This window comes from Cupressus sempervirens, chromosome 6 (genome assembly GCF_028749045.1).
Source record: "Cupressus sempervirens isolate cs-2001-9-10 chromosome 6, ASM2874904v1, whole genome shotgun sequence".
In the NCBI taxonomy this organism is placed as follows: Eukaryota; Viridiplantae; Streptophyta; class Pinopsida; order Cupressales; family Cupressaceae; genus Cupressus; species Cupressus sempervirens.
Genome location: NC_143123.1, coordinates 486,889,996 through 486,908,579, shown reverse-complemented (window position 1 = coordinate 486,908,579; position 18,584 = coordinate 486,889,996). Strand labels below are relative to the sequence as shown.

General features: G+C 34.8%; 1 protein-coding gene across 1 annotated transcript; it reads left to right on the top strand.

Annotated features, from left to right (window-relative positions):
* The first annotated feature begins 11,155 nt into the window (after window positions 1-11,155).
* Window positions 11,156-12,585, top strand: LOC149553158 (putative carboxylesterase 6). The gene has a single exon (XM_089789844.1). It carries the CDS (start codon window positions 11,177-11,179, stop codon window positions 12,206-12,208), a length of 1,032 nt encoding a protein of 343 aa, XP_089645970.1. The 5' UTR covers window positions 11,156-11,176; the 3' UTR covers window positions 12,209-12,585.
* Window positions 12,586-18,584: the final 5,999 nt, after the last annotated feature.

Here is an 18,584-nt window from a genome sequence, read left to right as displayed (position 1 = left end):
TAAGGTGATTGTCAGATTGCATAGGTTATTGGGGAGTATCATCTATGACCGAGATAGTAAGTTGTTGGTTATTTGTGGAAGATTTTGTGGAAGAATCTGGACATCGAGTTGAAGTATAGTTCTAAATTACAAATATAACCTTCCCTCCAATTTTCACCCTCTAACTCACCATAATTATGGCTCAATTACATAGTCCTATTTTTTTGACATTTACACATATCCCAAGGTGCTTAAAAACTTTAACCCAGAACACTAATAGTGGAACTATGAGAGTCAGAACATTTATTTGACCCAAATGGGTATCCAGAAATGAAAACACATTAAACAAAAACTATTTCTAAGCATATTTTTGGGTGATACAGGATTGCCCTTACACCACTAGATGCTCCTACATCAAACACCCAGGGTAGATTGAAAAGTGACCCTGTCACTTTATGGTAGAGGAAAACCCAAATAGGCAACCTCTGCTGCTAATATCCAAGTTGAGTTCTCTATTGGTCGTCCTTTCCACTTCACTAGGTACTCCTCATATTGCCTATTTCTAGTACTCCTGCCCACTCGACTATCCAGAATCTCTTCTATCTCCTCCTTCTTAGAACTAGGAATTGGACATGGTTCTAGCATCAATCCCCCATCTGCACCATCATCATCATAGTCTATTAAGTCTACAATGTTGAAGATAGGTGAAATATGAATCCCATCTGGAAACTCCACCTCATATGCATTTCCTGAGTCATGTTTCTTCAAAAATTTATAGGGACCAAATTTCTTCATCTTCAACTTGTTGTGAGTACCCACTAGAAACCGTTCCTTCTGTAAGTGTACCATAACCATATCCCCTAATTGAAACTCCTTGTGTCTCCTCCTTTGATCAGCCCTAGCTTTATATTGTTGATTCATCTTGGTAATGTGTGCATGGACCTCCTAATGTAGGCTCTTGATATGTTCAAAAAATTCTTCTACCTCGGCACTTGCCCTCTCTCCTTGCTCCATCTTCCTCAATTCTAGTGCGGTCCTTGGATTACTTCCATACATAATTTGGAATGGTGATCTACTAGTACTCTTATTTATAGAGTTATTGTAAGCAAATTTTTCTTGTGGTAGAATCAAATCCCACCCCTTGGGCTTATCTCCCACTAAACACCTCAGCAAATTGCCCAAACTTCTATTTACCACTTCAATTTGTCCATTAGACTATGAATGATGTGTGGAACTGAACCTCAATTCTATCCTCAACTTCTTCCATAAGGTCCTCTAGAAATACCCCAAAAATTTAGTATCTCTGTTAGAAACAATACTCTTTGGAAGACCATGTAGTCTCACCACCTCTCTGAAAAACAAATCTACAATATGTATAGCATCATGAGTCTTGTGGCATGGGATGAAATGTGCCATCTTGGAGAACCTATCAAGTACCACAAGTATTGATTCTTTACCCCTTTGTGTCCTATGTAATCCAAGAACAAAATCCATACTTATGTCCTCCCAAGGCTTTGATGGAACAGGAAATGGCTAATAAAGTCCAGTATTATGACTAAATCCTTTGGCTGCTTGACACACTTGACAACTCTGCACAAATTTCTTCACATCTTGTGACAATTGAGGCCAAAAAAAAAATTCTCTAAGAATGGAAATGGTCTTATCTCGACCAAAGTGTCATGCCATTTCCCCATTGTGTTTCTCTTTGATCATTTTTTACCTCATGGAACTCCTTGGAATGCATAATTGACTGCCCTTGAACAACATGCCATCCTGAATCAAATAGTCTAGCCACCTGGTTCTATCTACAGTAATAGGTTCTCTACAAGCCTTCCAAGCTTCAGCAAAATCAAGATCCTCGGGGTACATATGCTTGAGTTCATCAAACCCAACCACTTCAACCTACATTACTGTAAGCAAAAACTGTCTCCTACTCAATGCATCTACAACCCTATTAGACCTTCCACTTCTATGTTTCAACACAAATGTATAGCTCTGCAAGAACTCTACCCACTTCATAAGTCTCTGGTTCAATTTACCTTAGCTATTTAGGTACTGCAATGCCTAGTGATCAGTATACAAGACAAATTCCTTTGGAAATAAATAGTGCCTTCATTTCTTTAAGGCCTAAACTATTGCATAGAACTCTTGGTCATAAACAGAATACTTCTTCTTTGCATCATTCAAATTTTCACTAAAATATGCAATAGGCTTACCTTCTTGGCTCAATACAGCCCCAATAGCACTACTACTAGCATCACAATCTACTTGGAACACTTTACTAAAATTTGGAAGTGCCAATACAGGTTGCTCTGTCACCTTCTTCTTCAACAATTCAAAACTCCTTGTAGTTGTTGTAGTCCATTTGAACTCTTTTCTATCTCCCCTTATTGTTTCAATTAGGGGTGCACATATGCCATTGAAAATCTTAATGAATTTTCTGTAAAAACTAACTAGACCATGGAATGATCTTACCTCAGTAGCAAACCTTGGAGTAGGCCATTCCGAGATGGCTTTTACCTTTTCTGGATCCATTTTGAGACCCTCGGATGATACAACAAATTCCAAGTTGACTAACTCCTTTTTTACAAAGCTACACTTCTTCAAATTAATCAACATTTTCTCTTCCCTCAATCTTTCAAGGAAACTACGAATGTGCAATAAATGTTCATCTAAAGTCTTGCTGAAAATTAAAATATCATCCAAATAGACAATAAAAAATTTTCCCAAGAATTTCTTTAGTACTTCATTCATAAGCCGCATGAAGGTTCTTGGCATGTTGGTCAGTCTAAAAGGCATGACTAACCACTCATATAGACCCTCCTTGGTCTTGAAGACAATCTTCCACTCATCTCCTTCTTGGATCCGTATCTGGTGATAGCCACTCTTAAGATCTATCTTTGTGAAGTACTGAGCTCCACTCAAGCAGTCCATAAGATCATCCATTCTTGGCAAAAGAAATCGATATTTGATGGTTATCCTATTTATAGCTCATGAATCGGTGCACATTCTCCATTCTCCATCTTTCTTTAGTGCTAGTACTGCAGGTACTACACATGGACTCAGGATCTCCCGAATCAAACCCTTCCTCAATAGGTCCTGAACCTATCTATTTAGCTCCTCAGTTTTAGTAGGAGTCATCCTATGAGCAGCCTTGTTAGGAAAACTAGCTCCAGGGATTAAATCTATCTGATGACTGATCTGCCTTACTGGTGGCAACCCTTCTAGAATATTATCAGAGATGACATCTTCATACTCACTTAAGAGGCCTAAAACTTTAGGTGGAATTTCACTACTACCTTCCTTATCTCTTCTAGCAATCAAAGCATAACACATGCGTTCATGATTTATACCATCCAAAAAATTTCTTCAATCAACAAGACATATCCTAGCACTACTGCATACCTTTTCACCTTCCTTTATCATGGGTTTCAGTTTGTGGCGAACTCCATCCTTGCTTAGAGAGTGTGTATTTGCATGGCCATCATGTATAGCATGTCCATCAAATTTCCATGGTTTTCCCAACAATAAATGGCAGACATCCATTGGAATAATGTCACAGAGAACTTCATCATGGTAACTCCCAATCTTGAACTTCACCAAACACTATTCACTAACTAGGACCTTATGATCATCCTTCACCCAAGCAATCTGATAGGGTTGGGGGTGTTTCTCCCTTTTGAGCTTTAGCTTAAAGACCATCTCTTCAAACACCAAGTTGTTAGTGCTACCACCATCAATAATCACATCATAACACTTATCCTCGCACTTGCATTTGGTACGAAACAAATTCCTCCTTTGTCCAGGTTTAGTCTCACCACTTAGTAAGACCCTTTCATTTACAAGAACCTCTCCTCTTTCTGCATCTTCAAAATGTGATGACTATGCATCTTCGTCCACATGAGCAACCCTTTCTTGACCATCAACCCTCCTATCTTTCCTTCCTTGTCGTTGACTAGGGCATTCAAAGGCACGATGACCTTCTTCATTGCAATGAAAAAAGGTACCACAGAAGCCTCCCCTTCGTGATCCTTGTCCACATCCTCTACCTCTTCCTCTCTTATCTCCAAAGTTTTGATCACGGGAGCGGTTGAAACCCTCATTTCTTTGGTTTCAGCTAGTACCCACATCTTCATTTTTCTTTTGGGTCTCATTTTGGCCTCCAGATGACATACTGTCACCCCTTCCCCCTTGACCACACCCTCTTTTCCTTCCTTCAAACCTTTTATTTAGATTCTCTTCAACTCGTAGGGCAAACTGATATGCCTCTTCAATGCTAGTCATTCTAACTAGACTTAACTCCTTCTATATGCTAGGTCGTAACCCATTGAGGTAACGAGCAATCTTCTCCTTATTAGCTTCTGCATGCCCTACCCTAATAAGAAGTTGATAAAATTCCTCTGTATATTCTTGGACAGATTTTTCTACTTGTTTTAACCCTTGCATTTTCTTGAACGAATCAAGCTCATAATCAATAAGAATGAACTGCTTCTTTAATTTGCCCACCATGTGATCCCACCTTGTGATTTTCTCCTTTCCTCTTCTATTCCTTTCTAGCTGAACCACTTGCCACAAAATTTTGGCATGGCCTTTCATTTTAGCCTTCACAAATGTAACCCTCTTAAGGTCTCTGATATCCTCATACTCAAAATATTCATCTAGTTCATTGATCCAATCAATCAACTCACCTCAGTTTAGGGTTCCCGAAAACATACCCACATCAATTTTAGGTCTTTTATCAAGCTTAGAAATGGCCCTAAAAAGCCTCTCCTCTACCTGATTTAGGACTTCCCCGTCGCCTTCCCCTTCTTGTCCAACTTCTTCTTCATTTTCTTCCTCAATTTTGTTGCCTACAGCAACATTCAGTCCTCTACGGATCTCCTCCTGCAATGCTTGAACTTGCCTCTAGAGGGCTCTAACCTCCTCAAGATTAACAACTCTAGCCCTTCCACCACACTCTCTTCATAGAGGCATCTTCTTGACTCAAATCCACAACCACACAGTCCTGGTGCAAACTACCTCACAGTCGGCGCTTTGTCTACACACTCTGAAAAACCTGCTCTGATACCACTTGATGGAGACACAACCAAAGACCAAAATGAACACACAAGAAAAGGGAAGATATTATTATCAATTAAAAATGCCCTATGGGCTTACAAAAATATGATTCTGGAGAAAGAAATCCTCCACACAGTACCTTCTCTCTAACTCCACTAAGTGCCCTTTTACAATGCCAAAAATGTTCTTAAATAAGCCCCAAATGGTTTAGGGTTAGGAATACATTCTAGAATATGCTGGTCAGCATCCACCGCAAAAGTAGAAGGTTCCAAAAATCATGTTAGAAGTTAGTACAAAATTAGAAGAATCTAGAAACGGTAGTCGAACTTCTAGGAGGCATAACTTTTGAACCATAGCTCTGATTGACAAACCGTTTACACTTTTGGAAAGCTCTCAAAGTGCTCTATAGCCCTACGGACTAGCTTCACTTGTCCCTCATTTTTTGGCCCTGTAAAAGGCCATTTAGTACCCCATATCTAACTTTGAAGCACTCTTAGGAGGTCTCCAGGAATCGAAAAAATCCAATAACTTTCTAATCATGAAGCCTTTTGACCTAATTCTTTTTTTGGAGTGTTCTAAATTAAAAATATAACCTTCCCTCCAATTTAAAGCCTCTAACTCACCATAATTATGGCTCAATTACATAATCCTATTTTTTGGCATTTATACGTATCTCAAGGTGCTTAAAAACTCTAACCCAGAACACTAATAGTGGAACTGTGAGAGTTGGAACCTTTATTTGACCCAAATGGGTATCCAAAAATGAAAACACATTAAACAGAAACTATTTCTAAGCATAATTTTGGGTGATGCAGGATTGCCCTTACACCACTAGATGCTCCTGCATCAAAAATTCTACATGGATTTCTCTTCTTGAGTTGGATTTAGTTGAGGTTGAAATTTCCACATGATTTGGAGAATCATTTTTGTTCAACTCTAGGTGTCTAATGCAGAAGCATCTTGGATTTATTTACAATCATGTATCTTAATAGCTTAGCAATTATTTGCGGTTACCTTTTTCTATTTTTCTTGGTAGATACTTTGGTGCACTCAGTGGAGTGTTGTTTTTCACCAAGTTGATCAATTGTTGTTGTCAATGAGTGATGGTCAATTTTCATTGTCACTGAGTTGGATCAATGTCTTCTATTCAATGTTTTTATTGCTTGGTTCCTTTCTTCACCAAGTGGTTATGCGTTGGTTCTTCTTCATGGCTAACTATGTATGTAATTTGGGTCATCATTAAAATAAAGGGATCTTTCATTGGGAAGCATGTAGACCTATTTTGGGTCGTCACTTTCTCCTATGTTGGATCTAGAAGGTTATTGGAGTTGTTCCATCCAATATATATAGGGAGTCATGTTGTAAGATTAGAATAGTTTTGGGGGAAAGATAGAAGAAGTGGGAGTTGAGACTCTAGATATCTTGAATCTTGCATGTATAAGGGCAGCTTGTTTCATTCTGTATGGTTGTAACTGAGAAGGCCTCACAACTCTTCATGTATCAAGCCTTTGAATAAATAAATGAATTAGATCTGCATTGTTGTCTCATTTCCTGTGTTGTGTTTAAGCAGGCTTGGTTGGGTACTTGGGTAAGCCTTTGGCCCCATTATTTGCTTTTACCCTATGTCATCAAGTAATTGATTTTCTTATAATTAAAATTTATGGGTAGCGCTAGAAGTTAATAGGAAAATTAAATAAGGAAGATTATTTAGTTGTTTGGTCTCTTACCCTAACTCCTGTAAAGATGTGTGTGTACTATTATTAAGGTAAAGGACTAATTTTTACGTGAGATCTAAGTTATGAAGTTGTTGTTTCGTACCCTGGTGTATTGTATGAAAAATGAAATGAATAATGAACAAAATGAAGAAAGATAATGGGTAGATATGGTTTCAATAGAGTTTAACATAATTGATTTCATAGAATAGCGTTTCCATTAGAATTTTAATAATACTAAGTGGTGGTTTAAAGGATGAATTCACATTAGGGAACATACAAGGACTTAGTGTAAAATTAAGCAATTGAATTCAAATTTAGTTTTTAAAAAATAGTTACTTAATTTGACAACTTTAGATCTAGTCCTTTCGGGTTCCCTCATGGGGCATAACACATATGTTTTCATTTTTGTTTTATCCAAAAGACTTTAAATAACTTGTAAAAAAAAAGTATTCCTTCACTTTAAATATTACACTCAATAATTGATAATTAAATAACGCTTGTGTATTTAGCAATGTGACTTATACAATATAGGCCAATTTTAAAAACTTATTATAATACAAATTTCTCATATAGTTACCCTCATTATTTTATGGAATAAAAAAACTTAAAATATTTAAATGTAATCTTATCATTGTTTTGATAAAAGTAATTAAATTTCTTTAAAAAATTATTTCCTTCTTTCAAATTAACTACTTAGTCTCAAAAGTAGGATTAGAAATTGAATGTGTTATCACATTAAAAGAACTCTATGACTAGGCATAAAGAAGGTAAGGTTAGAGACAAAACCATTGATATATAATGAAACTGAATTATATGAGTGTGTGTTTGAAATTGAATCATCAAGATCCACCACTGCCAAGGAGCTAGCCTCCTCTACCTTGACCACACTCTACACTTGCAATCATAGAAAATAAATCAGTATCTATCAATAATCATCATCAATAAAATCATATAAAATTATGTCCTCATTACAACAATAGTATATACATCGTTAGGTTACTCGCACAACATATAATAATCCAAGTGCATAAATTTATGGACTGATAAACATAAAAATGTAATGGATGAGTGCAAGAAGTTGGGTCTCACTTTTGGGCAAAAAGTGGAATGGTTTTCCCTATTTCTAAAATTTCCTATCAATTGATATCAAAATTTGAGGCACTTAGAGATTGAATCTCAAAAAAAAATCAGTTATAGAAATTGTAGTGCTCAGAGTCTACTTTTCCAATATGTAATTTATTTCAATACCCACATGACAAAAATTATTTTTTGCTAGAAAGCTTTAAAACCCACTTTTCCAAAATGCATGTTTTAGGACCATACCACACTCGTGTACAACCACCATATTTTGACAAAAACAAATAATTTTTTGTGAATCCTTTTTAGGAAAGATGCCTAACACACCAAAAATTGATCTAAGAATATTTTTTAAATTTCTTATTGAATATTTATCTATTTATTAATTTTTAATTGACTATAAAATTGATTTTCAAAACCTCTGGATTATGACCACCATAATTTGATTTTAAAAAATCAACTTCAAAAGAATAGTATTTAGATTGATGACATATAAAATTTTAAAACCTAAAATTTAAAAAGTTATTAAAGCCTTAGTGAACCTGACTATTTATTGTTTAGGTGCCACTTTTGATTAATAGATAATGCAAAATTAGTAAAAAAATCATAACACTATGAAATTTACATTTTGGAAATCAAGATAGTGAGAGCTATAATGGGTTTTCATTTTCTCAAAAGAAATTAACATCAAAATATTTGATCAACAAATCCCTATAAAAATTACACCAAGGTTGAAATCTATCATTCCAAAGCCTTAGCCAAATTTTTGGAGGTCAAGGCATAGGTTTGATCATACCAGACCTACCTCAAACCAAAATCGAGGCAAAGGAAAAATCTTGCTCCATGTTCTAAGAAACGAGCACCCATTATTTAAACTTTGAAAATAGGTACTCTTTTCTTAAAAACAAAAAATGATTTTTGAAAATTCATCTTAAATCAAAAAAAATTAAAATGAAAATGGGCACCTAGTTTTTATTAATAAAAAATAGACACCCATTTTTTTTAAAATGGGCGCCCAATTTTTTTAAAATGGGTACCCACTTTTTTTATTTGGATCGAGCGTCCAAACCATAAACATACACCCATTTGTAGAGACATTTTCTAATTCCATAAGACTTTTACGAAATTGAAACCCAAATTCTTACATTTACCCTAATTACATCATAACGCATCATAAGTATAACATCATCATATATCAATCAACATATGAAGGAAATGAAAGAAACATGGTTGTGTAGTCAAATTGATCAAAACATAACATTGGCTAATGTCAAGAATCATAACAACATTTAGAATAGTGACACAAGTCTTAGTCAAGATCATTGGTGAAAACCAAAATAGTCAAATAGCATATCAACTAAAGTCTAAGTCGAACATCATATCGACTTAGAGTCTAACTCAAAACATACCCATAAACACTAGTCATGGTCCATCAACCAAGTCGACTCAAATGAAAGTGTCGAAGACATCTTACAATTTAGGAGTCGCACAAGGTGGGTCGTGACAATCACGATACAAACAACTATGCAATTACAACTAATTTTATAGAAATCTAAACAAAGTCAATTAAAACCTACCTTTTTATCAAAAAAAACTATCGAATCATTTCAAAAACATCAAATAACAAAAACAAATTAAAATTTGAACATACCTATTGAATTTTGCAAGAGATATGCTAGGAGCTATTCGTATATCCAATCATTAATTCGATATTGGATTTTGTGGATTGTGTCTTTCAAGTTTTCACAATGAAAAATGAGAAGCATAGCTTGCAACCTTATTTTTTACTAGTATAAGTTGGATATCTTATAATATTGAAAATCTAATCAAGTGTGTGATTGGCTCTTGCTTTGGCCAGGTCTATTGACACCCATGCCTACTAAAAAGTCAACAAGTTTTCTAAAGCACTTTTTGATGGGTGAAAAGAAGATTTCTTTCACATTGCTACTTTTGCAATACCATGATTGTGCACATACCCTACAAGAGAAAACCCAAATAGATGACAATCTTAAATGACTATTCACACACACAAATTCGCTCCTCACCAAAAAAAAATAGATGACATTGCTACTAAAGACAAATTACATTTTTTTAGAAACCAAAACTAGTAAAACAAACTAATCGATCCACCACCTAGACTACCTAAAATGATGGTTGAGACAAAACGCAACCCCAAAAATATTGTTCTCACACAAATATTCTTGTCACCACAAGAGTTTGACATAGCTACTGAACTCCATTCCCTACAACCTAAAACATGAAAACAATCACACCAACTGCCTTGAACTGCTTAATGCCACAACCCAAACCCAATTAACCAACCCTAGAGGTCAAACTCATTAACCCACAACGCTAAATTGTGAAATACAACAAACAAGAAGTATATGGTAACTACAAGGGGGAAGAAACCCAAATAAATGTCAACCTTAAATAGCTTTTACCATATAGAAATACTCTCCTCACTAAACACAAATTACATTTCTTTGAAACTAAAACTAGAAAAATAAACCAACCAACCCACCACCTAGGCTACCTAAAACGACAATCAAAATCAAATGCAACCTACAACTATTCCTGTCACAATGAAATATTCTTCACACCACAAGAACATAACATTGCTACCAAGCTACATTCTCTATGATCTATAAAAAAAAAATCTCACCACAAGAGCATAACATTGCTACCAAGCTACATTCCCTATGATCTAAAAAATATATTTTTCTCACCACAAGAAAATAACATTGCTACCAAGCTACATTCCCTATAAAACTAGAAAAATATTTTTCTCACCACAAGAACATAACATTGCTACCAAGCTACATTCCCTACAAAACTAGAAAAACAAACTCACCCACCACATGAGACTACCTAGAACAACACCCAAAACCAAATACAACCTCACAACTATTCTTCTCACACGCAAACATTATTCCTACCACAAAAACATAACATTGCCACTAAACTACATTCCCTACAACTTGAAAAACAAACCAACCCACCCAAAACTCCCTAAAACGACAACCAAAGCTGCCTGAACTAAACATATAAATCACTCACATTGATGCCCACGACACATCATAACCCCTGAAATGCAAGGTACAAGAAGTGTGCTTTAGCTACAAGAGAAAACCAAGATCACACAAATACCCTCCTCACCACAAGCAGCATGACATTTCCACTCCCATTCCCCACCAACCAGAACTAGAAAAACAACAAAAACAAACCCACCCACACAATGATCGTACCACTGAGCAAAAACTCCATGACTCACCAACCAAGCAAAAGCACCCTACAAAAACCTCCCACAATCCCCTCAATCCTCCCAAACTCCCTCAAAACACCCAGCAATGGAAATCACACAGACTCTGGTCGAAGAAGTCCCTGGATTCATCCAAGTCTGCGCCGACGGCTTCATCGTCCGCTTCGACCACAAACTAACCAAATCCTCAGCCGACCCAATCGACGGAGTCCGCACTCGGGACGTAACAATCGACTCATCCAGATCCCTCTGGGCCAGAATCTTCCTCCCCACCATCCCCAGCTCACAGGAAAAACTCCCCCTCATTCTCTACTTCCATGGCGGCGGCTTCTGCATCGGTTCAACGGCCTGGCAATCATACCACGAATTCCTCTCCGGCCTCTCAATTCGGTCGAAATCTGTGGTCGTTTCAGTCGACTACCGCCTCGCACCAGAAAATCGACTCCCGGCGGCCTATGATGATTGCTTCGATGCTCTCAATTGGGTCTTCAAATCCGCCCAAAATGAACTCTCGAAGGATTCTTCAGGGGCCCAAAATGAAGTCTTGAAGGATTCTTCAGGGACCCAAGATGAGACTTTTAAGGATCAATGGCTCGCAAATCATGTGGATTTCAGCCGGATTTTCTTGGCCGGGGAGAGCGCGGGCGGGAACATTGCGCACACAGTCGGAATCATGGCTGCCCGCAAAACTGACCTGAAGATCAGGGGACTGATTGTTCTGCAGCCTTACTTCGGGAGTGAAGAACGGATTGAGTGTGAAAAGAAGGCGGAATCTGAGTATTCTACCGATGATTCAATGGCGTTGGAATTCAATGACACATTTTGGCGAATGGCTCTTCCTGAGGACGCGAATCGGGATCACCCGGCTTGTAATCCTCAGGCTCCCGGGGCGGCCGCTTTGGGGGAAATTGCATTGCCCCCTGTTCTTGTGACTGTGGCTGGTTTGGATCTGTTGAAGGCGAGGGGTATTATGTATTATGATCTTCTTAAGAGGGCTGGGAAAGAGGCGGAGTTCATGGAGGAACATGGCGAGACTCATGTTTATTTTCTTTACCAGCCCAAGTCTCAGGCTGCGGTTGCTCTGCAGGACAGGATTTCTCAGTTTGTGAATCGTTTTTGAGGAATGCTTGGGATTTTATGGTTGGGTTCGGTTGATGAAATGTGTTTTAAAGTTTTAAGGGATTTGTTTGCTTTGATCATTAGCAGTGGTAATGGCTGTTTTACTGGGATTGTCAGGGTCTTCTTATGGTTTGTCAACTATTCTCTCAATTTATTTGCAGATTACCAGTCATGGAATGCCATGATAGAGAGGGACGTTTACTAGTTAGTTTCTTTGAATAAGAAGTGGACTGAAATGAAGACCGTTATATTATTGAGGTTGGTCATTTTCTTTTCAATTAATAACTGTCTTATAGGCAGCTAGACTTAAATAATCTTAGTCCTGTTTCTCTGACTATACTTAATTTAATATCAAATTAGCAATCATAGAATGAATTGATAGACAAGAATGGTTGCGACTTACTTTTTAAAAATTATATTAAAATTTTGAACAATAGATTTATCTTAAATACATAATATATCTTTCATTAAGAAGGGTTGAAATGTATATCATTATTACATTAATGGTCTTTTATTTATTAAACTGTTAAATTATATAAATATATTTAGTCTTATACATGGTTAAATAGAGATTAGTGAGCATCATCTAGATTCAATGAATGTTGGGTGTTCCATTTATTCTCATGAGATGGATTCTTGTGAATCACTACTCATGAAACATGGGTCAATGAGTTTGACTCGAAAACTACACAGTTAAATCCTGGTAGTAATATCACAAATAGAGATCAATTCAAATATATAAAATAAGTGCATGATATTAGAATTTCGACATAGTGCCTAAATACATAAGTCAAATAATAGACGAAACATAAGAAATAATTCTCATACAAGAGACTATATGATTGAATATAAAAGTATACAAATTATATTGCTAATGACATTCAGACAAGAAGTCTCAACATCTATCTCCATCGAACATGTTACAAGTGAAAACATTGATGAAATGCTTTTCTACCCAAATTATTTTTTTATATATATGTAGACATCTTGTTGTACTTGTCGTAGGCAATAGTATTGCATTCACATATAAGAATTAGTCAATTAATTATCACCTATCAAACACTTCATTTTTTTAATCTAAGAAATAATCATTATTTTTCTAAAGTTAAAATTGCTAATTTTTAATTTTTTTCAATAAATACACTATTTATTTGAAATCTCATTCATCAAAATCATTTTGTGTTATTTTAGAGCTTCCTCCATATTCCACTTTGTTAGGCATTTTTCATGGATGCATTTTGTTTTGCCAATTTTTTGATTTAATATATTTTAGGTCTATGTATAGGCATAAGATAGGTGATCTTTGTTTGTTTACAATATGTTTCTTTTGATTTAATATTGTATATTAAAAGTTTTTAGAGACCTAACCTTAACAATATTGACTTGCATTTTTTTTTTTTTAAATAAAACATTATATAAAAAGTTGAAAAAAATTAAGACATATATAAGTAATATATCTTTAACATTTGTCAGAGATATAGTTAACATTGCAATTTATTTTTTTATGTAATCCAAAAGGCTTCAGCTTTTACCGATTAAAAAATTATATATCTTTAACATTTTACCAAATCAATAAAGAACAATAGAATCAAGTGAATATGAATAATAAATTTTCATTTTAGTAACTTTAAATTTTGTAGGCCAAAGTGAGACATGATAGATTTTATTAATTATAATTTATTCAATTAAATATTAATTGTTAATTCTCTTATTTTCACTTTTCATAATGATTTTCTCACTTCATATTCAACTTATAAAAAATAGTATATCCTTTTACATGCCCAAAAATAATTAAAAATAGTATATCCTTTTACATGCCCAAAAATAATATGTTTTAATTAGATTAAATTTTATTTATTAAAAAATAACAATTTATATTGAATAAATAAGTATTATTATTAAAAATATTTAAAAGATGTTATTATAATAGTAATATGTAATAGCATATATGTAAGTTTTGAAATATATATTACAATATAATTAATTTACAATAATATAACATTTTTTCTACAATATGATTCAAAATTCAAAACTATAAAGACAAGTAATAGCACACTTGTTAAATTTGCTAATTCATTAACAATTAACATAAAATGTGGCTTTTTAAATCAATTTAAAAAGGAATTTCATATAATTCAACCTTCCTAGCACATGGCATAGTTTTAATATTCTTTTACCAATATTTTAATTTTTTCTAATCTTTGAAATCTTGTGGTTAAAAGAAACAAATGATTTTTATTAATTATTTCAATATAATAGATTATAATAGTCAATATGACAATATAACATATTAGAATGTTTAAACAAATAATTTTGATTATGTTATAATTATTTTTTAAACTAAAACTATATTGTAATTAGTCTCTAAACTATAATGACAAGTACACGCCACTACTTGGCACTTGTTTTTCCTATGCAAAAAGCATGCATTGTCATACTTGTAATCTCATTACCATACAAATCTTTCACCAATCTCCTCACACTACTACATTTGGACCCAATTTGCAACAGTGAGACATCACAATGGTGATGAGAACCTATCGCCCAAGTGACTCCGACAAAAATTGGCTCTTGTTACATAGGCAATAGACTTTTCTCATCAAAAAGTTGCGATGGCGAGGTCTCTCGTCATAATTACGATGCCAAGTTGTCGTAAATTGAATCCATAGGGGGCAATACACCATTGGAGGCCCTGTCACATGTGTGATGTCCAAGCAATGGGAATGTTGTGGATCCGATAAATAGTCGTCGTACATGTCTATCACAATAGTGATGGATAGGTGGCAGCAACATTGTGGAACCAACAGCTAGTCGTCAGATTTGCGATGACTACATGGTAGGAAAAAAATATAGAATGTGTGATGTTGGAGAGTGTGCTTTCCTAACAAATTTATTTCTAAAATTCAACTTTGGTTAAGAACATTATCAGGACACTGCAATGCTCTTACCCCTATAACTAGTTTTCTTGTTATTTTTATCTTTTGAGAGAGATCGGATGATTCTTGTGTCATAAGAATCATCTGGTCTCTCCCAAAAGATAAAAAACCAGTTATAGGGGTAAGAGTGTTGCAGTGTCCTAATAATGCTCATAACCAAAGTTGAATTTTAGAAATAGATTTGTTAGAAAAGAACTCTCTCCAATGTCACACTATCCATAATTTTTTTCTATTATGATTGCAAAATAAGTTAATATTGAGCTTCACTTGGTTTCAAGAATAGTTTAATATTCTCTATTAATCAAGACCAGCCATGTGAAGGTGGAAGCTCATCCCCCCCCCCTCAAACATCTAAAATCTTTAAGAAAGGATCAATGTTTAAAGTACAAAAAAAAGTTCCATACCTACAAAAGTGACATCATTTTCCCATATTCTGGTCAATATCATTTTTCCATCGCATCCAAAATAATATTCTGCCACTGTGAATCAAGAATGCATGGACAGCAAGCGGAGCTAATAAAACACAACACAATTAAAATTTATTCAATACCTAATTAAAAACCTCAAACAAAAATGCATGCATTTGAACATCTTCATTGCTCCACCTGTTGTCCATGCATTTGAACATCTTCATTGTTCATGAGTAATTCATCACATGGGTACATCCAAGAATGTCCTCATGCTCCCTACATAAAATGAATCTAATATTAGAAAATGCCCTCTAAGAAATAATAGTTCAAGTGAAATAAACACATGAAAAATGAGAGAGAGAAAGAGGAATCTACTTACCAATAGGTGTGTTGCCATTGCATCTATGGCCATGCTACTTGTTGAGTGAGTTTTATTATTTTCCTATTGTACCCAGATCTCTCTGTATATATACATACATACATACATACATACATACATACATACATATACACACACACATATATACATATATATACACATACATACATACATATACATAGATCACAAGGGCACAACAACGAATGAGATGCAAAGATTACAAGGGCATGACAATGAAATCCTAGATCTCCACATGATACATACATACATACACACATACATATATATACATACATACATATACATACATACATACATACATACATACATGCATGCATGCATGCATATATACATACATACATGTATGTATGTATATACAGAGAGATCTTTTTTAAGGTTCTTAGTGATGACTTACCTCAAGATCCTCCACAAAAATAATGCAGACCAAGAAAAATAGGCAGAGTTTGCAAGAAATTCTACCAAAACATATAATAGCAAATATTTTTAGAAAGAAACAAGTCATTCCAGCAGTGAGAATAGCTACTAAAAATTCTTGGGAGCAAAGGGACCCTGAACCTATGCTACATTTTTAGGAGACATGGGAGAAGTTATTACCAGCTTAAATACTTCATAACAATCTAGATCATATAGTGATGCCCAAATTAATAGTAGCAGTAGATACTTGGGATGCAGAGATCACAAGGGCATGACAAAAAATTTCTATAGAGCTATCGTCATATTAGGTACAATAAAATGAATGAGATGTAGAGATCAAAAGGGCATGACAATGAATGAGATGCAGAGATCACAAGGGAATGACAATGGAATGTAGCGATCACAAAGGCACGACAATGAAATCCTAGATCTCCACATGATATATATACATACATACATACCTACATATATACATATATATACATACATATACATACATATACATACATACATACATATACATGTATGTATGTATGTATTATCATCATATTAGGTACAATAAAACAAATGAGATGTAGAGATCAGAAGGGCACGACAATGAATGAGATGCAAAGATCACAAGGGAACAATAATGAAATGCAGTGATCACAAGGGCACAACAAAATAATCTTAGATCTCCACATGATATGTACATACATACGTACATACATACATATACATACATACACATACATACATACATATATACATACATACATACATATACATGTATGTATGTATGTATGCATATAGAGAGATTTTTTTTAAGGTGCTTATTACATCTTAGCACAACAATAAAAATTGATCCAGTTGCATACATATTCCAAAATCCAAATAATTAAACAATAAAAATCATTCAACCTATGCTAAGTGACTTAACTCAAGATCCTACACAAAAATAATGCAAAGTTAATGGGGTGTGTGTGTGTGTGTGTGTGTGTGTGTGTGTGTGGGAGAAATATATGCCCATTAACAATGACATTAACTATGCCAATACATGCATGGTTACATCCTTGGCTTCCATTGTTGGGCCAGAGTATGGAGCCTTTATATCCAACCATTCATTATAAATTGGGGAATGCGCTTTATGCCTGGCATTCAAGTGGTGCATCTACACATGCAATTTTATCACCTTGAAAAATTGTATTTGATCCTGCTAGCTGAGAACAGTTGATTGTTCATTATATTCTACCTAATCTGATGATAGTTCTACAAGAATTTGTAATCAACCTAGCTAATCAGCAACTAGACCAATTTAACTAGTTTACAACTCCGGCATATTTTATTCCTATTTATCATATGGTTGCAATGTTATAGGTAGTATTTTTCATTTGTGCAAGATATGGAGGAAGAGCAGGTGTTGGCAAACATGAAAATTTAGTAATGCCAAGTCACCTTGAGGAACTTGTGTATGCTCTTGGAAAACATGTCATCAAAAATGTTCATCATGAACTTTTTTGCTTCTACATGTTTTTGCATGGAGCCTTCACACACCTAGTGCTCACAAATGTCTACTTAAGAATATATGTGAACTTACAGGATCTAGTTTGAAGCCATAGTTTTTTAACCCAGATGTCATCATTTCTTTCCACAATAATTAGTTGTACAATAATATCATAAGAAAGAAAATACATAATATCAAGGAGCTAACACTCCATTACATATCATCCTAAAGACCAAACATGTTGAATTAATGAACTAGGTATCCAATCTCATTAGTGATTAAAATCAACTTGGTAGAGACTTCAGCAGGGAAAAGATCATCATTTTCTTGGCAAAATGTTTCATACTTACTCAAATCATATTCTTTTGTAACCCCATATTTGAAAAGTGACCAAGATTTCTTCATCTTTTTCTTCTTTCCCTAACTTCAAGAAAGAAAACACTCAGAAGACCCCTCAAGCCAAGTTTGTATTTATCAAATCCAGAGCATTCATCACCTCCAAATAGAGATTTTCAGCAATCATCCTCCTAGCCGCACCATATGCAAAAATAGGATGGCTCAAAATTTGTATTATAGGTTGGAATAAGTCAAAGACTACCCTATCATCATAAATGTGACCATCAGACCAATAATCTACTCCCAACAACATAATGATTGTATCCTTCTCCTTCTCATTGGTTTGTTTGAAGATCCTAGCCACTTGAGCTTCTGAACCTCCTCCACCACCACAACCT